This window comes from Scleropages formosus, chromosome 6 (genome assembly GCF_900964775.1).
Source record: "Scleropages formosus chromosome 6, fSclFor1.1, whole genome shotgun sequence".
Lineage (NCBI taxonomy): Eukaryota > Metazoa > Chordata > Actinopteri > Osteoglossiformes > Osteoglossidae > Scleropages > Scleropages formosus.
This window is the reverse complement of record NC_041811.1, coordinates 19128218-19147200: the sequence shown is the minus strand read 5'-3', so window position 1 is coordinate 19147200 and position 18983 is coordinate 19128218. Positions and strand designations below refer to the sequence as shown.

Here is an 18983-nt window from a genome sequence, read left to right as displayed (position 1 = left end):
TTGCATAATTTTAATAACATTTAGTACAAGTACTTGCACTTTATAACTTCTTGAGTTGTTAGGAGGCAGAACCATTGTGCTGGATGGAGCTGAACTTGATGGATGGCTCCCTTGTGTCTGCACCTGTGCTAATTCTCCTTGTATGTAGACCACCTGCATCTAGTTAAGTGGACAATTTGGAAGAATCAAGAACAGTATGAGGTAGCTTCTCTGAGTACTGAGAGAGGATTGAAGGGCATGGTAGAGAGAAGCAGCACCCGTTATGGTGATTTGTCTGACCGTCTCTTTCACATTTGCTTGAATGATTCTGAAATGTATTTGTTTAAAGGGGGTCCATACTCACTTTATTTTCTGTTCTGCACTTAAAGCTTAGATTTCTTTAAAATACCTTTGGCTACTTCTACCCCTCAGATGGTTATGTCTGCATTTTCTGCCATTATGTGGCTATGTTACCTAAAAGATTGTACCTTTTTTGTTTTGTGGCACTGGGTTTACCAGTTTGAGTATTTTGGTGTTTTTGGATTTTTCTTGTTTTGGGGGGGAATTGAGAACATGAGATCTTACAAGAGAGAGTATGAAGGTACTGTAGATGATACCAGAATTTTCTGACTTTGATCATGTGCCCTGAAGACCAGATCATCCCAGTTGTATTCAGTTGAGTGTACAGCCCCCCCCCCCCCCCCCCCCCCCCAAAAGCACTGGGGGGGGGGGGGGCAAGATGTGTTGGCTGCAGATCCCAAGGTTCATGTAATAGTTGAAAGCTGCAATGCTACACATACAGGATACTCAAGTTTCAAAAACTATTGGGATCAGGAGTCTGTTCACAACTCCATTTGTTTGAAAAACCAGATAATATTTCACTCACTAAGCTTATGATAGAGATGTCACTCAGTTTATTCACAGGCTAGGTTTTCTAAATCTTTGTTTTTAATAAAAAAAAAAACTAAGATTCATTATCAATTTCTCCTAGGCAGGGTCACTGTGTTTTACAGCCTGTCCCAGAAACATAATGCATAATTGATAAGGTACCTGTATGTTGTAAGACTTTTAATTTGAGCCATTAAACTGAATGGCAACCAAAAACATACTATCTCCACTATAATCCATTATTAAATGCTGATTGTTGATTGACTGCAAAAGAAACTGGCCACTTTCAGTTTGCTTGACTGTATAGATATTTAAAGGTGCTATAGGTTCTGTAATCTTTAGTATAGCTATAGTAAGCTAAGAATAACTGAGTTGCACTCAAATTAAAACATTTAAAATGATGGGAGGGAGGACCCTAACCTCTCAAACTCTCCAGTGCTGATAGCAGCAGAAAACCTTGAGAAATGATGTTCTCAAATGTTCACCCAGCTGATAAGAGGAATAGCAGTGTCTGCTGTCATTTACAGGTTGGGGGTCTAGATATTGGAAATAGTGGTGGTAGCTCATACACCACCCCCTCCAACAGGGGATCCTCACCTAAATTCACCATCTCAAAATTATGATTGCCCAGTGAATTTCACCTACTTTAAATTGACTAGAGGTTCATCACCAACTGCATGGGAATAAGAAACCATCCAATACTGATTACCCCTGCATCCAACCAGGTTGCTCACAGCTGTGTGATCTGGAGGGAGGCAGAACCAATACAGTGGTTGAACTGGGAAATCTGTCTGTTTGCTCTGTGCCAGTTTTCTCTGAATTGAACAGCTGCTTCTTGTTAAGTTGACTGTTAAAGGTCAAAAGCAATATGGGCAGCTGGTGTGAAGACTGAAAAGCACAGGTATAGAGAAATGTTCCCTACTGAAGTGGTTATAAGCTTTTAGATCACTTAAGGTTTTGGTGTTTGTGCCCCCTGTTTATGTTTCTGCTTAAAGGAGTCATATCCCTAATTTCCTTTCCATTAATTAAACTAATTTTGTCTGAAATGTGTTACCTTGTCCACATTTAATGGGACAGTGTTTTGAAATTATAAAACTATGACCAAACTACATTTAGATAAAATGTGTGCAAGAAAATTAGTTGTAGGTAATGTAAAAAAAAAAAAAAAAAAAAAAAAATCATGACATTTGTTAAAACCATTAATTTAATGACACTGAAATTGTCATAAAACATTGCAGTATAAAAATTTCTTTTAAAAAAAGTGTGAAATGAAGTTCCTCAAATTAAAGTTATCAGCACTACATTTAGCCTATACTTCTCACACGAGTTTCAGCCTTTATATTTAAAAAGGCAGCTTTATAGTAACTTGCAAAATGTATAACACTTCACATTGGGGGGAAGTATCTGTAATTAAGGCTCTGCCTCCAGTGACAACATTATGTCTTACGGAATAAAAAAAAATATATAGAATGTAGAGTCAGTTGGGGAGTTGTAAGATAAATGGGCACATTTTAAGGCAAAGGTTCTTGTTGCTCAATTGCACTTTAGCTAATTAAATCAGCTACAGAGTAAATCTTGCAAACATTAAGGCTTTCCACATCTGATACATAGGAACAGTAAAGTCAAAAAAGGGAAAAAAAAAAAATCAATAAATCAACTTGCACATCCTTTGGATAACAATATGTACAATCCTTAAAATATAAGCTTTAACAGCGCGCGCACACGTCGGCTGAAGTCACTTGTCCCGAGCGGGGTGGCGGCGAGCCGGAGCCCAACCCAGCAACACAAGGCATAAGGCTGGAGGGAGAGGGGACACACCCCGGATGGGACGCCAGTCCATTACAAGGCACTCCAAGCAGGACTCGAAGCCCAGACCCGCTGTGCCACCGCACCCCCCAGCTTTAACAGCTCTGCACCTAAATGTTAAGACCAGCTTTGCATCCTCCTAAAATATTTGTGACATTTGAGCTCATGCCAGTAAAATATCTGCTGAAAGGGAAAGTTAATTGCTGTTATCAACTCGGTAGCACCTGTAATACAAGCACATAAATTTGTAATATTTGACCGAGAACTAGCTAATTGGTAATTCACAGAACTGTACTATATGTTACATATTAAAAATAGGTTTTAGCTATATTTAAATTGTAGACCATTTGTAATCGATTTTAACTTAACATTCCTTTGTGTTTAAGGCATTCCCTTCCCACCATCACACAGTTTAAGGGATAAATTCTGAAACCCCATAAACCATACCAGTACTTAGAGTAGTGACAGTGCTACCTGTAATCTCTTTGAAAAGTATGCCTAAATGGTCTCCAAAAGAAATGGCTTTTATTAAAGTTAAGACATGTAATGAGCAGTGGTATCTTCCAAAAACAGAAGTGTCCCCTGCGCAAAACAAGTGCACTTTAAGATATTTCACTTGATCCCTCCTTCTCAAATTTGTCCTTTGTGTTGTTACATTTTAAAAAAAAAAAAAAAAAAAAAAAACTAACTTATTTTATTTTGAATATTTCCACTTAAGACATTTAAGATTTCCCCACTGTGACAGGGACTGATCCACAAACTGGGGAATTTAAAGTGCTCCAGCTGTGATATAAATACTGATGTGACCATTACCCTAATAATTGCCTCAGCCCACACAGCTAAATGCTACACCACTGGACCTGTAATGCAAAAAAGTTGGAAAGGCAATACAATTTAATAAGTTAATGGAATGCACAATCTGGGGAAAGAGCCCCAGGCTGTATACATAGTACTATAAGAGACATAAAAACACCGAAATGTAAGGTCCAGGAAAGCACATCACTGGTAGTCTGTGTCCTCGTCATCCCTGCTGGCCAACTGGCCCAAGTCCATCTGACTGTCACCAATGCTAATGGGGATGGCAGGCCTGAAAGACCACACACGAGCGGCTGCAAACGGGAAGGAGGATGACAGGCGAACAGAGGATCGAGCAAACACCAGTGGGCTCTCGAGGCTGGGATCTGCCTGGGATACCTGGCGGTCCACCTCCGTGCGGAGCTCCTGCACCTCTCGCACCAGGGCGGCCACTTTGTTCAGCATTGCCACATCTCCACCACCCAAAATTTGAACCTCGGGGATCCAGCGCAGGTAGCGCTGTGTCCACAGGCGGACAGCGGGCCAATCCAGGCACGGCAGGAGCAGGCCGTGGTAATCTAGTGGTTTACGCTGCCAGACGGAATAGAACTCCCGCACGCAGGCTTGGACCGAGTCCGGAAGCTGCATCCAGCGACTGATTCTCTTTACCCGCAGCATCTTCTTCAGGTTGTCCGTCTCTTCCTTAAAGAAACCCCTCCTTGACGGTGTGCTGGGCAGGGACAGCTGCCTTGTGTACTGGATAGAGGAGCAAAAAAAAAAAAAAGTATTTCATGCTAAAACTAAACAATGTGTAGAGACATACTTAAAACAGCACACACAATTATTTCCTTATTTTACACAGTGCCAAAACCCCCACAAATCCTTCCACACAGAATTATTTTCGAGCCTGTTGTACCTTTGGCCGTTGAGCTTTCCGCAGTGCTTTCTCTTGCTTGGACTTTGCTTTGTACAGCGGGTTAATGAAGAAACCCTGAGCTTTGCAGTCAAACTGCAGGGACCATTGCCACACCGGGGGAATGTTCAGTGTACCTGTGTCTAGCTCTGCCTGCCGTGGGAATATGGATTGGATTGGGACATGCAAAGAGAAACAGTCATACAGCACAATGAAGATGCATTTGTAAATGGTGTCAGGACTTAAACGCTTATTTAGCAGATGCTTTTCTCCAAAGTGACACACAACTCTGGCGTTACGATGAAACCGGTATCGCTAGCTCACATTTAGTTTAAAATATTTCATAAATCAATTACACTGCATGAGTAGGCAATACAAGAACATGCGACTTTTACTTAAAATGACCAATTTTTTGTTTTGTTTTTGGGGATGCGGTGGTACAGCGAGTTTGGCCGGAGTCTGCTCTCTGGTGGGTCTGAGGTTCGAGTCCTACTTGGGGCACCTTGCGGAGGACTGCTGTCCCGTCCAGGGTGCGTCTCCTCCCCCCTCAGCCTTGCGGCTTGTGTTGCCGGGTTAGGCTCCGGTTTGCCGCGACCCCGATCGGGACAAGCGGTTTCAGACTGCGTGTGTTTTGTTTTTGCTGCCCATAGATGTTTTATTCTCAGACTGCAACTCTAGAAACTCAGTCTGGGTAACACTGCTAGCTGACACCTACCTCAAATTAATTACAAGATTTCTTATGAGACAATCTCCTAAAGACGCATTTCATATCAGATGTGAGGCTCAGCCTCATAGCCCTGCCTTCCGATAAGTTGCTCAGAGAAACGTCAATACTAACGACAAATTTCCACTACGATTCCAAATTTTCCATCATCTCCCTACTGCCAGATCCCCGTGTCCAAATAAGTACAACCGGACTAAAGAGTGAAGCAACTGCATCTACAAGCTGCAGCAGCTATGGTTGCGCATACCTTCATGATGGTGGCTCTTTGGTGGGGTGTGCTGAAAAGGAAGGTGCTGAAGACTGCCACGTTGATGCTATCAGAGAGGACAGTCAGGTAAGTTTCAGAGAACTGGAACGCAGGGCTATGTTGTTGGAGGAGCTGCCACACGCATTCCAGGAAGAGCAGGAACACAGGAGATTGCAGCTGGAGCAACAGGGAGTAATAGAAGAGCACAGAGACATATTCAGCAAGTAACATGGCCTCAGATTCCACATTTACAAAGCATTATATAGCAATACATTCCCCGCCGTCTTTTCATTTATGTCAAGGTCTGTTGTTAAGTACGTGGAACATCTGCTCGCTGGTAACTGTACGGAAATCTTGGCTCACTACATGCTGCAAAGTTACGGTACCATCATCTAGTTTAAAAATTTTTAAAACTCAATTTTATCTTGTTTTATGTCAATCTCAGAAAATTACACGTGCTTGTAAAGCGTATTCCCAGTTAAATTATAAGCAAATACACGTTATAAAAAGTCCAACATCTAACAAACGGGACTGCAAATGGCGTAGCGATTAGAGCCGCCACCTTGCACTCAAATCACCCAGGTTCGAATTGCACCTCCTTCTGTATTACCCTTGAGCAAGGCACCTACCCTCAATTTATGCGTGAAAATACATTCATGGCCCAAGATGCACCCATTTGAGTTATCGGAATTTAACCCGAAAACACATATCTTTGGACTGCAGTGGGAAACCCACGCAAACTCGGGCAGAACACGCAGACTCCACACAGACTGACCAGGGATCGAATCCATTTCGAACTGCACACTCCAGGCACTTGGTGACACCGTGTAGACTGACTTGGAAAGTATAAATTCATGTGCATTTTCGTAGAACTGTTTAGCTTTTTGTATGTCAGTGTTAAATGTACAGCACACAACTGCGTAAGAACTGAACGAATACAGACAGCTACACATTATTATAAAAGTAGTTAACAATATACAAGGGCACAGGAATTGCGATATTGTGCTAGGATAACTAGTTTTAATTATTGAAGTAACTGGGTCCAGTTTAGTAGAATATCATGATATTTTTGCATAAATGGGTATCAACCTTGGTTCTCAAGAATACGTAATTATCACTGAAACTAATGTTAATTATGTCCGGTTATGAGGGTTCACCTTACAAATGGTTTTTCAGGAACACATTACCTCCGAAAGGTGGGGAATTGTAAATAGCTTAACGATGCAAGTTGTTTTGGAGAAAAGTGCGAGTTAATAAATTCAAAAACGACATGCAGGTGGACGTACCTCCTTGTCTCTCTGGTGTAAGAGATTAGAGCGCTCCAAGAAGTTGTGACCTCCCGCAACCCACTCTTTCTGCACCAGACTCTGGAAGCCCACGAGGGTTCTGTAGTAGGGGTCCAGCATCAGCTGAACGAGGCTGGAAATCACACAGCAGAGATCCGAGCCTCCCTCCTCTGGAACGTGGTCACCGAGCCCGGAGGGAGCAGTTACCACACTGCAGCCGTCATAACCAAAACTACCAGTCGTATACAATTTTTAAACTAAAGTAAGGCTGTAAAATGCATTGCGTGTAAGACTAAGCTTGATTACATACTGGACATACATGTATACATACAGGTTCATGTGTTTTCACTCACCTATAAGCAGAATATTTGTATTCTCTCTTTCCAAAGATTCAACTACCTCAACAGCTTTATGAAGACACTGTCTGCAAGAAATAAACCAAAAGCAATACCATTTTAACATCCAAAACAGGACGGTATTATCCTGTGCGTACTTAATTGTGTTACAATGAAATTTAATTGACGTACTGGGGAAACGGTTAGCTGCACACCCGACATGGCGTGCGATTAAAGAAGAATAACTTATGGAAATAGATTTATAGTTGGGGCAGAGTTACCTGATAGAATTTAGTCTTTCGGACTATGCATGGTGTCGTCACTGCATATTACAGGTCTAATTTGTGTTTCCGCGTGTCCTGAAGCAGACGGGTCCAGTGATACTTTTGGTTCATATTTTAATGTTTTATAATATGCCCTACTGCAACTTGAATTACCTGGTCTCCATACCCATGATAAAGCTGTAGCATTTTCAACACAGCCTGATGCATTTTTAAGTTTAATAAGTGTCCCTGCTAAATTTTCTTTTTCAACATTTTGTCTCACTTGGAACCGCATCTGGCGGGAGATCTCCTGCTCCATTAATGAAGCACCGCTCCTATGTAATACACCTTCAAGTACTACTCTAGCCATCCCAGCATCATGTTACCATTCAATCCTAGGAATTTATTTGCACTTATTTATTTCCCTCCACGGCCATTTCCAATACACACCGTGTAGTAATATGTACCCACACCGTTTCATCCAAGGTAACTTACAATGGTAGATGTACTATATACAATGAGTCACTCAACTATGGAAAAGAGAAACACACTACGGGTGATTTTTAGAGTCATCAATTCACTTGAAAGCTTATCTTCGGACTGCGAGAGGAAACCATTGCAGGTTCCACGCAGACTGAGCAGGGGTAGCTCAGTTGCGATTGAATAAATTATTAATTTATGCTAATTTAGAACCTAAAGTATGAAATGGTAAGTGTCTCTTTGAATAAAGGCATTGGTCAGGCAAAACTAAGTTTGGCAACCTACTTCCACAAGAACTAAAAATCATGCCAAAAAAGAATTAATTGCTGAAGCTGACCTGATAATACTGAGCCACCTGGAGGTTTCAAGTGTAGAGAACCATTTGACATCAGACATCCAAAACTCAGCAATACTGTCTAAAAAAAAATTAAGACAAGTATTAAAAATGAAAGAGTATAATTTAAGAATTTTGATATTTATCAAATCACAGTTTTCCCAGGTGGTACGTAACCACATTATATATGATTGCATTCTACATAATGTTCAGCCATACACTGGTTACATAAAATTAACTCAAATGACTGCTGGCAATTATAAAATACACAAACAGTAAAATATAGTTAAGTCAAAGATAACAAAAATAGGGCCATTTGTGCAACAAATCAACAATTACTTGGGTAAATGATATATCAAGGAAATGTACACCAAGTAACACCGAAGGACATCCGATAAACACGTGGTCTGTCAACTCACCAATTAGGAAATTTTGTTTGAACTTGTTGTAGGACTGCTGGATATCCTGAATGTTTGGAAGTGCATCAGAGAGGTCCACCGTTTTCACAGAGTACAAGTGGTTCTGAGCCACAGCATTCAGCATACTGCAAAGGAGACCATTTAGCAAAAGGGCTTATTTTCACTCGTGACAAAGCAAAATGAACGGATTTTTATAGTTATTCATGTAACTTACATGAATAACTATAAAAATTAAAGACAAACTAAAATTACTGTCCATTCATTGTTATGACTGATTAATATTGAACAGATTTTATTTATTTATTTATTTATTTATTTTTTTTTAATTTTGAAAGTTGTAACTGACATTTTCATAGAAAAAATACAAACATGCCCATATATTGACATGGACATCTTCACATTCTCTGCCACTCAATAATAGAGGAAGCTCTGTAATGAATTTATTTCAGGAAATTTGTCCTTAGAAAATATTCAGACTTTCAAACACATGCCAATTCACAACAGTTATGCAATATCAACATAACATGACTTTATGGAATAAGTCTCTGAATTTGCATGGACTTTCACTTTATTTTAAAGACGACTGTTCAATTTTATTGAAATACATAAAAGTGATTTGTGTTTTCACTGCTAAAAATAGTGTGTGTGGACAATAAAGAGGGACAACCAAACACCCCTAAAAAAAAAAAAAAAAAAAAAAAAAAAAAAAAAAAATTTAAATGGTAATTAAAAACCCTTTTCACCTCTCCACGTAAGCCTTCTGCACCTTGGAAGTACTTTCTTCTTGAGCAATGGGTAAAGCTGCCGTTTTAAACAGAGCACAGCCACTATGGTGCGACCAACACCAAATCTAAAAGAAAAACAAAATTTTCACCACAAAATTCCACAAAGCGCCCTTACACAAACTTCATTTCTTCTCTTGGCATCCGTACAACGAACATATTTGGAAACAGAAATCACAATAAAACTTCAGAATGTGTAAATAATAAAATCGGGTAACGTGTTTATTGAGAGTGCTCCAGGACATAAAACATTAATATCTTAAGACAAATTTATGATACCATACAGAGGGCTTAATACTTACAGGTACCCCTCTTCCCTGATACTTTTGCAAGTCCTCATTTTCAACACTGGTTGGAGTAAAGAAAAACTGCGGTAACCTTTGGAGTAAAAGACAAGTCGTGAAAACTCACAGCATCAGTCAAGAGTTATTGTACTTTATTTCTTTAAAATATGTACCTTAAAAAAAAAAAAAAAAAAAAAAATTGTACAAAGGTGATCAGGATTAGACCATCCTGAGTTTTATGCACCTATTCCTGCGATGAACATCAGTGCATAAAGTGGAAAGAAACAAACTAGGTTTACTTAAGAATCACATTTCTGCAAGTCTCTCTCCTTCTCCTAATGTAATGTACAAAATTGTATTTTCTCTGAGATGTGCGTCACTTTGGAGAAAGGCATTCGCTAAATGAATAAATGTAAATGTATGTAATGTAAAATCATAACATAAAATTACTTAAAGTTTGCTGATTTACTGAGTATGAAAACTTGCATACATTTCCCGACTGGCTGATGTTCAATGACATATCTCAAAGTTGTCTGTTCGAATCCCAGAAGGGTACCCTGATACTGAATTAAAAGCAAAAGACAGCTGCATAAAACAGCAAAATTGCTACTTGATAAAACCAGCTGATAGACTACATGAACAATAAATGGAAATATGGAAATCTTTATTGTAACCTTACTGCAACCTTTCCAGAACACACAATTTATGAAAGAGCATTACAGTACATAAAACAAAGCATGTTGTATATTTTTGGTAGAGTGTACCTTTGAGCAATCTGGAAATCCTTATTGTCTTCCACCAATTTACAGCTGCCTTTGGTCCGCCTCATTTCTGCAGCCCAGTCTTCAGCGGTCTCAAACATCAGAGTTTTCTGTTTCCTTTGGACTTCTACAATGACATGAATAACCAATATTACTTTCCATTATTGTTATTTTCTTGATCTACTGAACATACATTTACCGTTAGCATTTGTCTTTTTGTGAGGGGGTGCGGTGGTGTAGCGGGTTTGACCAGGTCTGACCGGGTCCTCCTCTCTGGTGGGCCTGGGGTTCGAGTCCCCCTTGGAGTGCCTCCCCCTCCAGCCTTATGCCCTGTGTTGCCGGGTTAGGCTCCGGTTCACCGCAACCCCACTTGGGACAAGTGGTTTCAGTCAGTGTGTGTGTGATTTGTCTCGTTTTAAAAAGGTTGCTTTACTAAGAATTTATACACATTTATTGCAAATACCTTTACAGTTCTTCATCACTATCATTAATTGCTTATCCAAGTCAGGGTCACGGTAGTCCGGAGCCTAGTAGTACGATTGTAAAGTTACATGGACAGAAAAATCAATTTACATGACATGTGCAAGAGTTATACGGTTCTAGCATGAGTTATCTTTTTAATAACGGGTAGCATGGTGGCACAGCGGGAAGCACTGCTGTCTCACAGCACCTGGGTGGTGCGAGACGACATGGGTTCGATCCCCACTCAGTCTGTGTGTAGTTTGCATGTCTTCCCCATCTCTGCATGGGTTTCCTCTGGGTGCTCTGGTTTCCTCCCAGAGTCCAAGGACATGCTGTTCAGATTCCCCCATAGTATGTCAGTGACACAGGGAGAGTGTGTTCTACTGATATATGGATGAGTGACCCAGTGTAAGCAGTGTAAGTCACCACGGTGAATAAGGTGTTTGGGCTCATAACACTACATAGAGTTCACTGGAAGTCGCTTTGGAGAAAAGTGTCTGCTACATAAATAAATGTAACAAATTATCAAAAAGCCTCAGTCTGTTAGTCAATTGTACAGAATTACAATTGCTATTCAGCAAGCTCCACAGTAAAACACAGCCCAATGCGGTAACCCATCTGTACTGGTAATAATGTAACAGGAGTCACTGAGTGGCTGTATGTTAAATAACACAGCTAATCAATTCCAGAAGGCGTGTAACTAGGAACTATGCAAAGGATTCAACTGAGAATCTTTATTTCTTTTGCACAATACATGTTAATCTAATTATATAACATTAATATTTTCTTTTGCTGTAAAATATACTACCTTTAACAAATAACAATGTATGGGTGGCACAGACAATAGCAGGTCACTCTCTAGTGTATCTTTATATGAGGATATCAGTCTCCCAGGGTCTTGTACCTGGCACTGGCGCAGCCTTCTCACCATAGGAAAAGGCAAAAATACACTTCAGTGACTTTGGGTCGAGAATATGGTGAATGATGCCCTGGAAAATCTGCAAAGACAGAGATACTTAGACAAATATTGAGGGTTTTACCAGTCAAGAAAACAAAGACGTAAATGTCTTCTGCAATAAAAATTTGCTACGGCCTTTCTAGACACCACACCTTTTTCCGAACCTCCTCCTTCACACAGAGCAGCGAAAAATGAAACACCCGTAGGTCTTTGCAGTGAATAATGATCTTGGAGGGGTATTTGTTCTTCACCTGGCTGCTGGTTATCAGCTTCTTTTTTTCATCATAGTCTAATTGGGGAATAAGACATTTTCAGTTTACATGGAACTGCAACGCATTTCTGTTTAAAGCTATGAAAACGGGAGCTTTCATATGAAATAAAACCAGCTTGGAGCAGTCAGCTCCGAAAAACGTCAAACGAAATTAGGCGACTTAATCCTTACCTCCATAGATCTGATCGACACAGGCGAGAGGAATATCATTTTCGCCATATAGCTTATTTTTGAACAGCTGAACCTGAAAAGCATACCCCAAAAGAAATCATCAAAAAGTCCATTTGTGCTGATCATGACATCAATCTGCTGAGATAACGGAGAGAAGGAAAGTAAACATGGACTAAATTCCAAATAAAAATTCAAATTAACGCAGAATGATTATTCATTATTTAGAACTACATGAAAATTTGTTTTAATCTGCTTTGGTCAGCCTAGTCCAGCCACAAAAATGTTAGAAATATCCTTCCTTCTCACGATTTTATGTCCAACTTTTGACTTCATACATTTGGCAAAGGGCAACAGCGCACACTAACTGAACACACACACACAAAAAAAAAAAAAGATACCCAACACATTTGTTGTCCCTTGTTGTCTGAATTCAAACAAATTCTGTATTGTAAGACTATATATACACAGTTACAAAACCATTACCATGCCCCTCTTAAAACACATTTTACCAGTCAATATTAGTATTTAACAGTTTGTTACCAGCGATATATATGTAAAAATGTTTTTCTTCTGAAATCACTGCAGATTCTCATGTGATGGACAGTTAGAATAATCACGGGAGGAAAGAAAAAAGAAAAGAAAAAAGAAAAAACGCTGAACACAGCAGAGTTCCTCCAGCAGTGCCTAGACAAAAGTGCATGATAAAAGGCGGTGAAAGAACAGCAAGTGACCGCTTCCTCATTTCAGACTATTTTCAGAAGTGCAGCAGCTCGCTGAGGGCCTCTGCGCGCAACTGTTACTTCGTACAGAGCGCCCCTCACCGTGTCCTCGGAGTGGACCGCGTCACTGACAAATGAGACGCGGAAGTTGGTGAGGAAAAGCGTCCCGAAGACACTGCACTCCGACTCATCGTCCTGGGTGCACCTGAGGATGCGTTTGGCGCTGCAGAACACAACCTCACCTGGAGAAGAAGAAAGGGTGTGAGAAACGCAGCTTCCTATTTGGTCGAGGTTCCACAAGGGTGACAAATGAAAAGATTAACTCCCAATAAAACCCTTCATAAAATACTTTCTATGTGAGGAAACCACAATGAATCAGCAGTACATTTCAAAACCCTGTCGTCCCTAACTTTATTATAACTGAGTAGGTGCCAATCAGCACTATTTTAACCCATATTCACTTTTAAAAAGCTTAGCAAAAACTGCAAAAGGAGAGAATTTCTTCTTTACAAGCTGCTGGTATAAAGCTGTTCTCAAGACTGTATAGACCTAGACATAAAATTTAAAAAAAAGAAAATACAGAAGAGATCTCATTCATAGTACCTGGCAAAAATTCTGGACTTTTTTCTTGCAGACTGCCTTCTGGTTCTGGTTCAATTTCCTAAAATTAGGAAAAAATTACTTTTTTAAAAAAAAAAAAAAAAAACATCTTTAAAATGAAGTTCAACTGAACATTTTTATTAGAGGGAAAAAAAAAGTTTCCATAACTTAGCATGTATTCCAACATTCTGTTACAAATATATTTTAAATCCATTAAAATAAATTAATAGTGGAATACTCGATCAACAACACAGTCAACAGCTACTAATCTTATGGCAAGGTTATGACAGTATGGTGGCTATCCCGGAAATACAGGGTACACCTTACGTGGGACACCAGTCCATCACAGAGTAGCCACAGAGACTTAAGACACTACAGACTTGTATCCAAATATTTTAAATAACCTCAGCTGTAAGTAAATCTAGGGACATCTCTGTTAAACTTTTATTGTGTACATAAATTTGAAAGTGGCCCGAAGCTGATGAACACGAACGTGGAACTGGGCAACGGCACTAAATGAAAGGTAGTGGAGATGAGCCGCACCCCCCAATTCTGAAAGTTTTAATTTTAATGTAATCTGACGTTATTTAAAATAACATCTTGGCATCGGTTGGAGGTTGGAATCATGGCTGGTTGTACAATTTCACCACTGGCTTTCACAATGGCAATGGAAGCTATTACAAGAGCTTCCAAAATGGGTTGTTGGCGGTGAGAGGCTCCGGGACGGGACGCGCCTACCCCCTATTAGAGCATTCATGGATGATATGATGACAGTTACGGCTACGGCTCCTTGTACTCATTTGTTGAGTAAGCTCAACGATAACTTGAAGCGGGCTAAGTTGAAGGTCAAGCCGAGTAAATCGAGGAGTCTCTCGATCACTGGTGGCAAGGTGGTGCAAAAATTTTGTATTAACGAGGAGGCAATTCCATCCATTCTAGAAAAGCCCGTTAAGAGCCTGAGCAGGCGGTATAATTCTATGTTAAGTAATAAGGAGCAGGTTGTAGCACTAAGGGAGGTGGTTGTGGAAGGTATCAAGAGCATTGATGCATCCCTCCTCCCTAGGAAAAGTCATAGCGTGTACAGTTCGGGCTGTTGCCACGTATTAAGTGGCCACTTACGGTAGATGAGTTTTCTGTCTGGGAGGTTGAGAAGCTCAAATGGGTTATTAGTATGGCAGTAAGAAGGTGGCTGGGAGTGCCATGCTGTTTAAGTAGTGTAGCATTATATGGTAAGGGCGTGCTGGAGCTGCCAGTAACAAGTTTTGGTTGAGAAGTATAAGTGTGCAGGCAGAAGTGGGTTTGGAGCTGACTCTAGTGGGTTTGTGAAAAAAGTGGTGCTGTCGGTGAGGACGGGTAGTGGGTTGCACCCCAGAGATGCGGTCCAGAGCGCGAAAGGGGTGCTGCGGCCGACGGAGATGGTTGGGCACGTGCGGAGAGGGAAGGCGGCGTTTGGCTCTGGCCGCGTGCGGTGGTTGCGGAGCGCTGCCCCGGAAGCAGGCAAACGGTGGCTGGTTGTTGAGCAGGTCCGGGAGCGGGAAGAGGAGCCGAGGCGTGCGAAGGCAGTCGCGTTAGTCAAGCAGGGTCAGTGGGTGAACTGGGAAGGCGTGGAGAAGAGGACGCTACGCTGGCAAGATGTATGGACTGTGGAAATGAGTCGCATTAAGTTCATTGTTGGAGCGACTGATGACGTGCTGGCAGGTAGCGATGGTTGTTGTAAGAGGTGAGGCGATGCTGAGACACATTTTGTCAGGGTGTAAGATTAGCTTGGCGCAGGGGTGCTATACTTGGTGCCATAATCGAGATCTTAGATGTCTAGCAGGTATTTTTGAAAGCAAGCAGCAAGTGGTGAATTCTTTGCCTGTTTGCAGTATAGACAGATCAAGTGGATTTGTGTGGGCAGGAGAGAGTAACGCTATGCAAGAGCAGACATGCCTTGGTAGGTGGGGTAACGCATGGGACTGGGAGCTGCTGGCTGATGTGGGCAAACACCTCCAGGTACTGCAGGTCATTGCGGTTACTTGATTTACTTCATCGCGTCCAGACATGACGTTGCACTCGGAGCGTGAGCGGATTGCGTACTTTGTAGAGTTAACGGTGCCGTTCGAGGATGCCGATGGGGAGGCGTATGAGCGGAAATTGTTGAAATATGCAGATCTGATGACACAGGCAAGAGATTGGGGGTGTCAGGAGACCAGTAGAGGTTAGGGTTAGGGGTTCGTTGCTAAATCAGCTGTGTCGTTGGGGAATTTGATGTTAGAGGTCACATGTTAAGGGTGGCAGTGAAGGAGCTGTCAGACTGCTGAGAAGGCAAGTCAGTGGCTATGGATGAGAAGAAAGCAGGGTAGTTGAGGTTGCAGGTAGGAAGGTGGTGATAAAATCAGTGCAGGGGGTGAGTAACAGGAGGTGAGTAACAGGAGGCAGCTGGTGGTAATTAAGGAGGTGTGGCCTTGTTAATTAGGTTAGTTTAAGCCTGTGGCATGGTGCACTTTTAGGTTTTTTTTCTTTTCTTTCTTGCTTGTAGGTATGGATGCAATCCATAATAGTTTGAGTTTGTGAAGGTGGTGTATTTGCAGGTATGCATGGAACTGTGATTTAACTGGGGTAGTTGAATGTGTTGTGTAGTGTTGCAATATTTGTTGAGGGTGAAAGGCATCTAATATGTGTGGAGAGGAATGGGTCTAGGATGCCAGAGTGCACTGTTGAACCTTCCAAAAGTGGCACGGGCCTAATTCAGTGAAACGCTGACAAAGAGAGGTGCCTACTTGACAATATCAACGATATACAAATGTTGGTACTGTGGTTGTGTTGGTTAGGGAGGGAAGTTAAGCTTCTTGATCCTGAGTCATGGAGATGTTTGCTGGATGTTCTCTGTGGCTTCATGGTGAGGTTGGTTGGACTGGGTCCTTGTTACACCCCATGCAAATATTACGATAGCTGTATACATTTTGTCCTATGGGTCTAAAATGAATAGTAAGTGTTACACTGTAGTAATAGATTTGTAGTGTATTGTTGAGTGTTCCAGAATATAAAAGGCAGTATTTCCTTAAATAATTCTAACTTATCTTAAGCAGTCCTTAATGGCCAATGAAATGAAAAGTAACTTCACAAAATATTGCGCAAGCATAAGTGAATGTGGAAAAACCTACAATTTAATCTGCTTTGCTCTCACAAAATCTATGCTGAAAATTAACCTTAATCATAACCCACAAAAAAACAATTCAAGCCTCTTTGCAAAGCAAAAATATACCATAAGCACAAAGTAGTTGCTTGAAACTTAAAACATCTCAGGGTGAAGTTTGTCTGCATCGCCAGGTTTATCAGGCATGTTTCACAACCAGCTGTACACTCTGCCACTTTATCTTGATAATTTACTGGTTTTAATAGAGGAAGTGAAGTCTTTGCAGAGCAAAGTACTCTGCATGCAGCTCAGAATAAATATTAAGCCATACTATTAATTGCTCTGTACAATGTCCTGTTAAATTCAATATCAACGTCATGAGTGGCGTCATGGAGGCAATTATAGTAAACTGTAGCACCAGAAAAATGTATCTTCAGTCATGCCAATAATGTTAATACCTAAAGATTTTTTTTTTGAAGTACAAAAGATGACAATATAGCTAACAAACACCATGTAATGCGTGAATGGTGGTGAAGCTTCATATTGCATATATTCCTATAATTTGCAAGAACTGTAAGGCCACAAAATGTCTTGTTCATATTCAGTGTCATGCTGAGTGCAAATAATTATAAAGTTATACATGTTGCATTTTTATTGCAGTCAAGGCAATGTTGCAATTACTTCAATGCCATAAATATGTCACAGCTTGCCTGCTAATGCTCTAAATAGCAAATGTGAAGTTGAAGGTTTCGCTATTACAGGACAGGGCTCAGTTTTGGATTGAACACGACTGCTGGACTTCTCTTATTACAATTTATGTAGCTGATACTTTTTGTTCAAGGTCACTTGCAAAGTAAACAATGATTTACCAATTTATGCCACGGAGCATTCTGACAGTATCAGTTCAGGGTAAAAACTTGATCACAAACTACTACAAATGTTAGATACCAAGTGGGATTTTTTCAGATTACAAAGTTACAGTACTTTAACCATTATGCCACCTGGCGGCCAGTGTGAAAAGTCAGCGGTAAATGAAAGACTATTTGCACACACAGTAGCTAGAGATCAAAGGGCTACAACGTGTCTATTGCAGGAATAGCCGGCAATGCCTGCAGCGGCTCAAAAAAACACGAAAGAAAAGGAAAATCAAATGAGATTGAGGACAAAATAAACTTCTTCTGCTCTTCCGGCAGCCAGCTGCGCGGCGATAGCGTGCAAAAGCTGTTCGTTTTAAATACGGAACACGTCCTTCAACCGACACACACACAGCTGTGCGAACAGGCAATTATGTAAAACGACTGGTTAGGCTGCAGTAGTGTTTTCGTTTACAAATGTTTGCAGTTAAAATTTGAAAAAGCGGTAAAACGACACCGTGGAAAAACTGGTCACCTGAGCAGGTGTAGAGCGCGCGCGCGCCCGCCCACACACACAGCAGCCAGGCTGCACTCGACATTTCATTACATCTCCATGGTTTAATTACACAGCTTCAATACAACGGCCTTAACTCCCCAAGGATTTGTGGGGAAATTATTATTTTTTTTAAAATGTGAGTCTGTTTGCTTTACACACAGAACTACTATTCTACTGACATTCGAACCCGCGGTCACCTGCAGATCAGGCTGTCAAATACGAACTTGGACATGTCAACACTGACGGACTGGCTATCTTTTGAACTGACGAAGTGAAAAGATAGCATATATTATACAAAGAATGACTATTTAAAAAAAAAAAAAAGTGATATACACACCACCCCCCCCCCCCGAAAAGAAGCGCGAGTCACTCGCACACATTATGATTAGTATTATTAGTGACCAATTCAAAGTACACGATACCTCCGGCGTCACATAGGAAACAAACGAGGGCTTCGCACTCTTCCCTCCGCCGCTCCCCAAAGAAAACATCGCTCCTCCAGGGGACGGTGACCCTGCGCTCAGCCGCAGGTCCGCACCGAACTTGTGAACCTGCGCTGAAGGACGGCCAGCGACTCTTCCGCGAACTGCACGCTCGCTCTTCACCCACCTCCCCTGACCGCCACATTCACGGCCACGTCCAGCGCAGGCGGGACATTTCATTGGGTCAACGACTTGTCAATCATTCCTTGATCGTCCACGCCCTTATCCTTAACTTCCCCTTTTTCAGGTAGATAAGACGAATAAACAGGAAGCGGCCTTAGTTATGTACTTATCTGTGAACGTGAGAGCGGCAAATTGGTTCGAAAACTGTTTTTATATTATGCATGCCATAAAAAATGACTCTATAAATGAATATAAGGCAGCTTACAGTGTTATGGTTACAGGTGTTGCCTTTCAGCCCCAACTCCAACCGTAGTACCTAAACTTGTAAGGTACTTACCTAATTGCTCCAGTAAAATTAACCAGCTGTATAGAA

At 41.1% G+C, this 18983-nt stretch overlaps 1 protein-coding gene across 1 annotated transcript; it reads right to left on the bottom strand.

Annotated features, from left to right (window-relative positions):
- Window positions 1–3363: 3363 nt before the first annotated feature.
- Window positions 3364–18590, bottom strand: LOC108925040 (myotubularin-related protein 12-like). Its single transcript, XM_018736747.2, has 16 exons — window positions 18428–18590; window positions 13481–13538; window positions 12980–13119; window positions 12159–12231; window positions 11869–12005; window positions 11663–11756; window positions 10300–10423; window positions 9554–9629; window positions 9213–9319; window positions 8470–8594; window positions 8054–8132; window positions 6992–7062; window positions 6639–6808; window positions 5353–5529; window positions 4385–4534; window positions 3364–4224 (listed from the first exon to the last, which is right to left on the bottom strand). The coding sequence occupies exons 1-16, from the start codon at window positions 18494–18496 to the stop codon at window positions 3673–3675; spliced, it is 2202 nt and encodes a 733-aa protein (XP_018592263.1). The 5' UTR covers window positions 18497–18590; the 3' UTR covers window positions 3364–3672.
- Window positions 18591–18983: the final 393 nt, after the last annotated feature.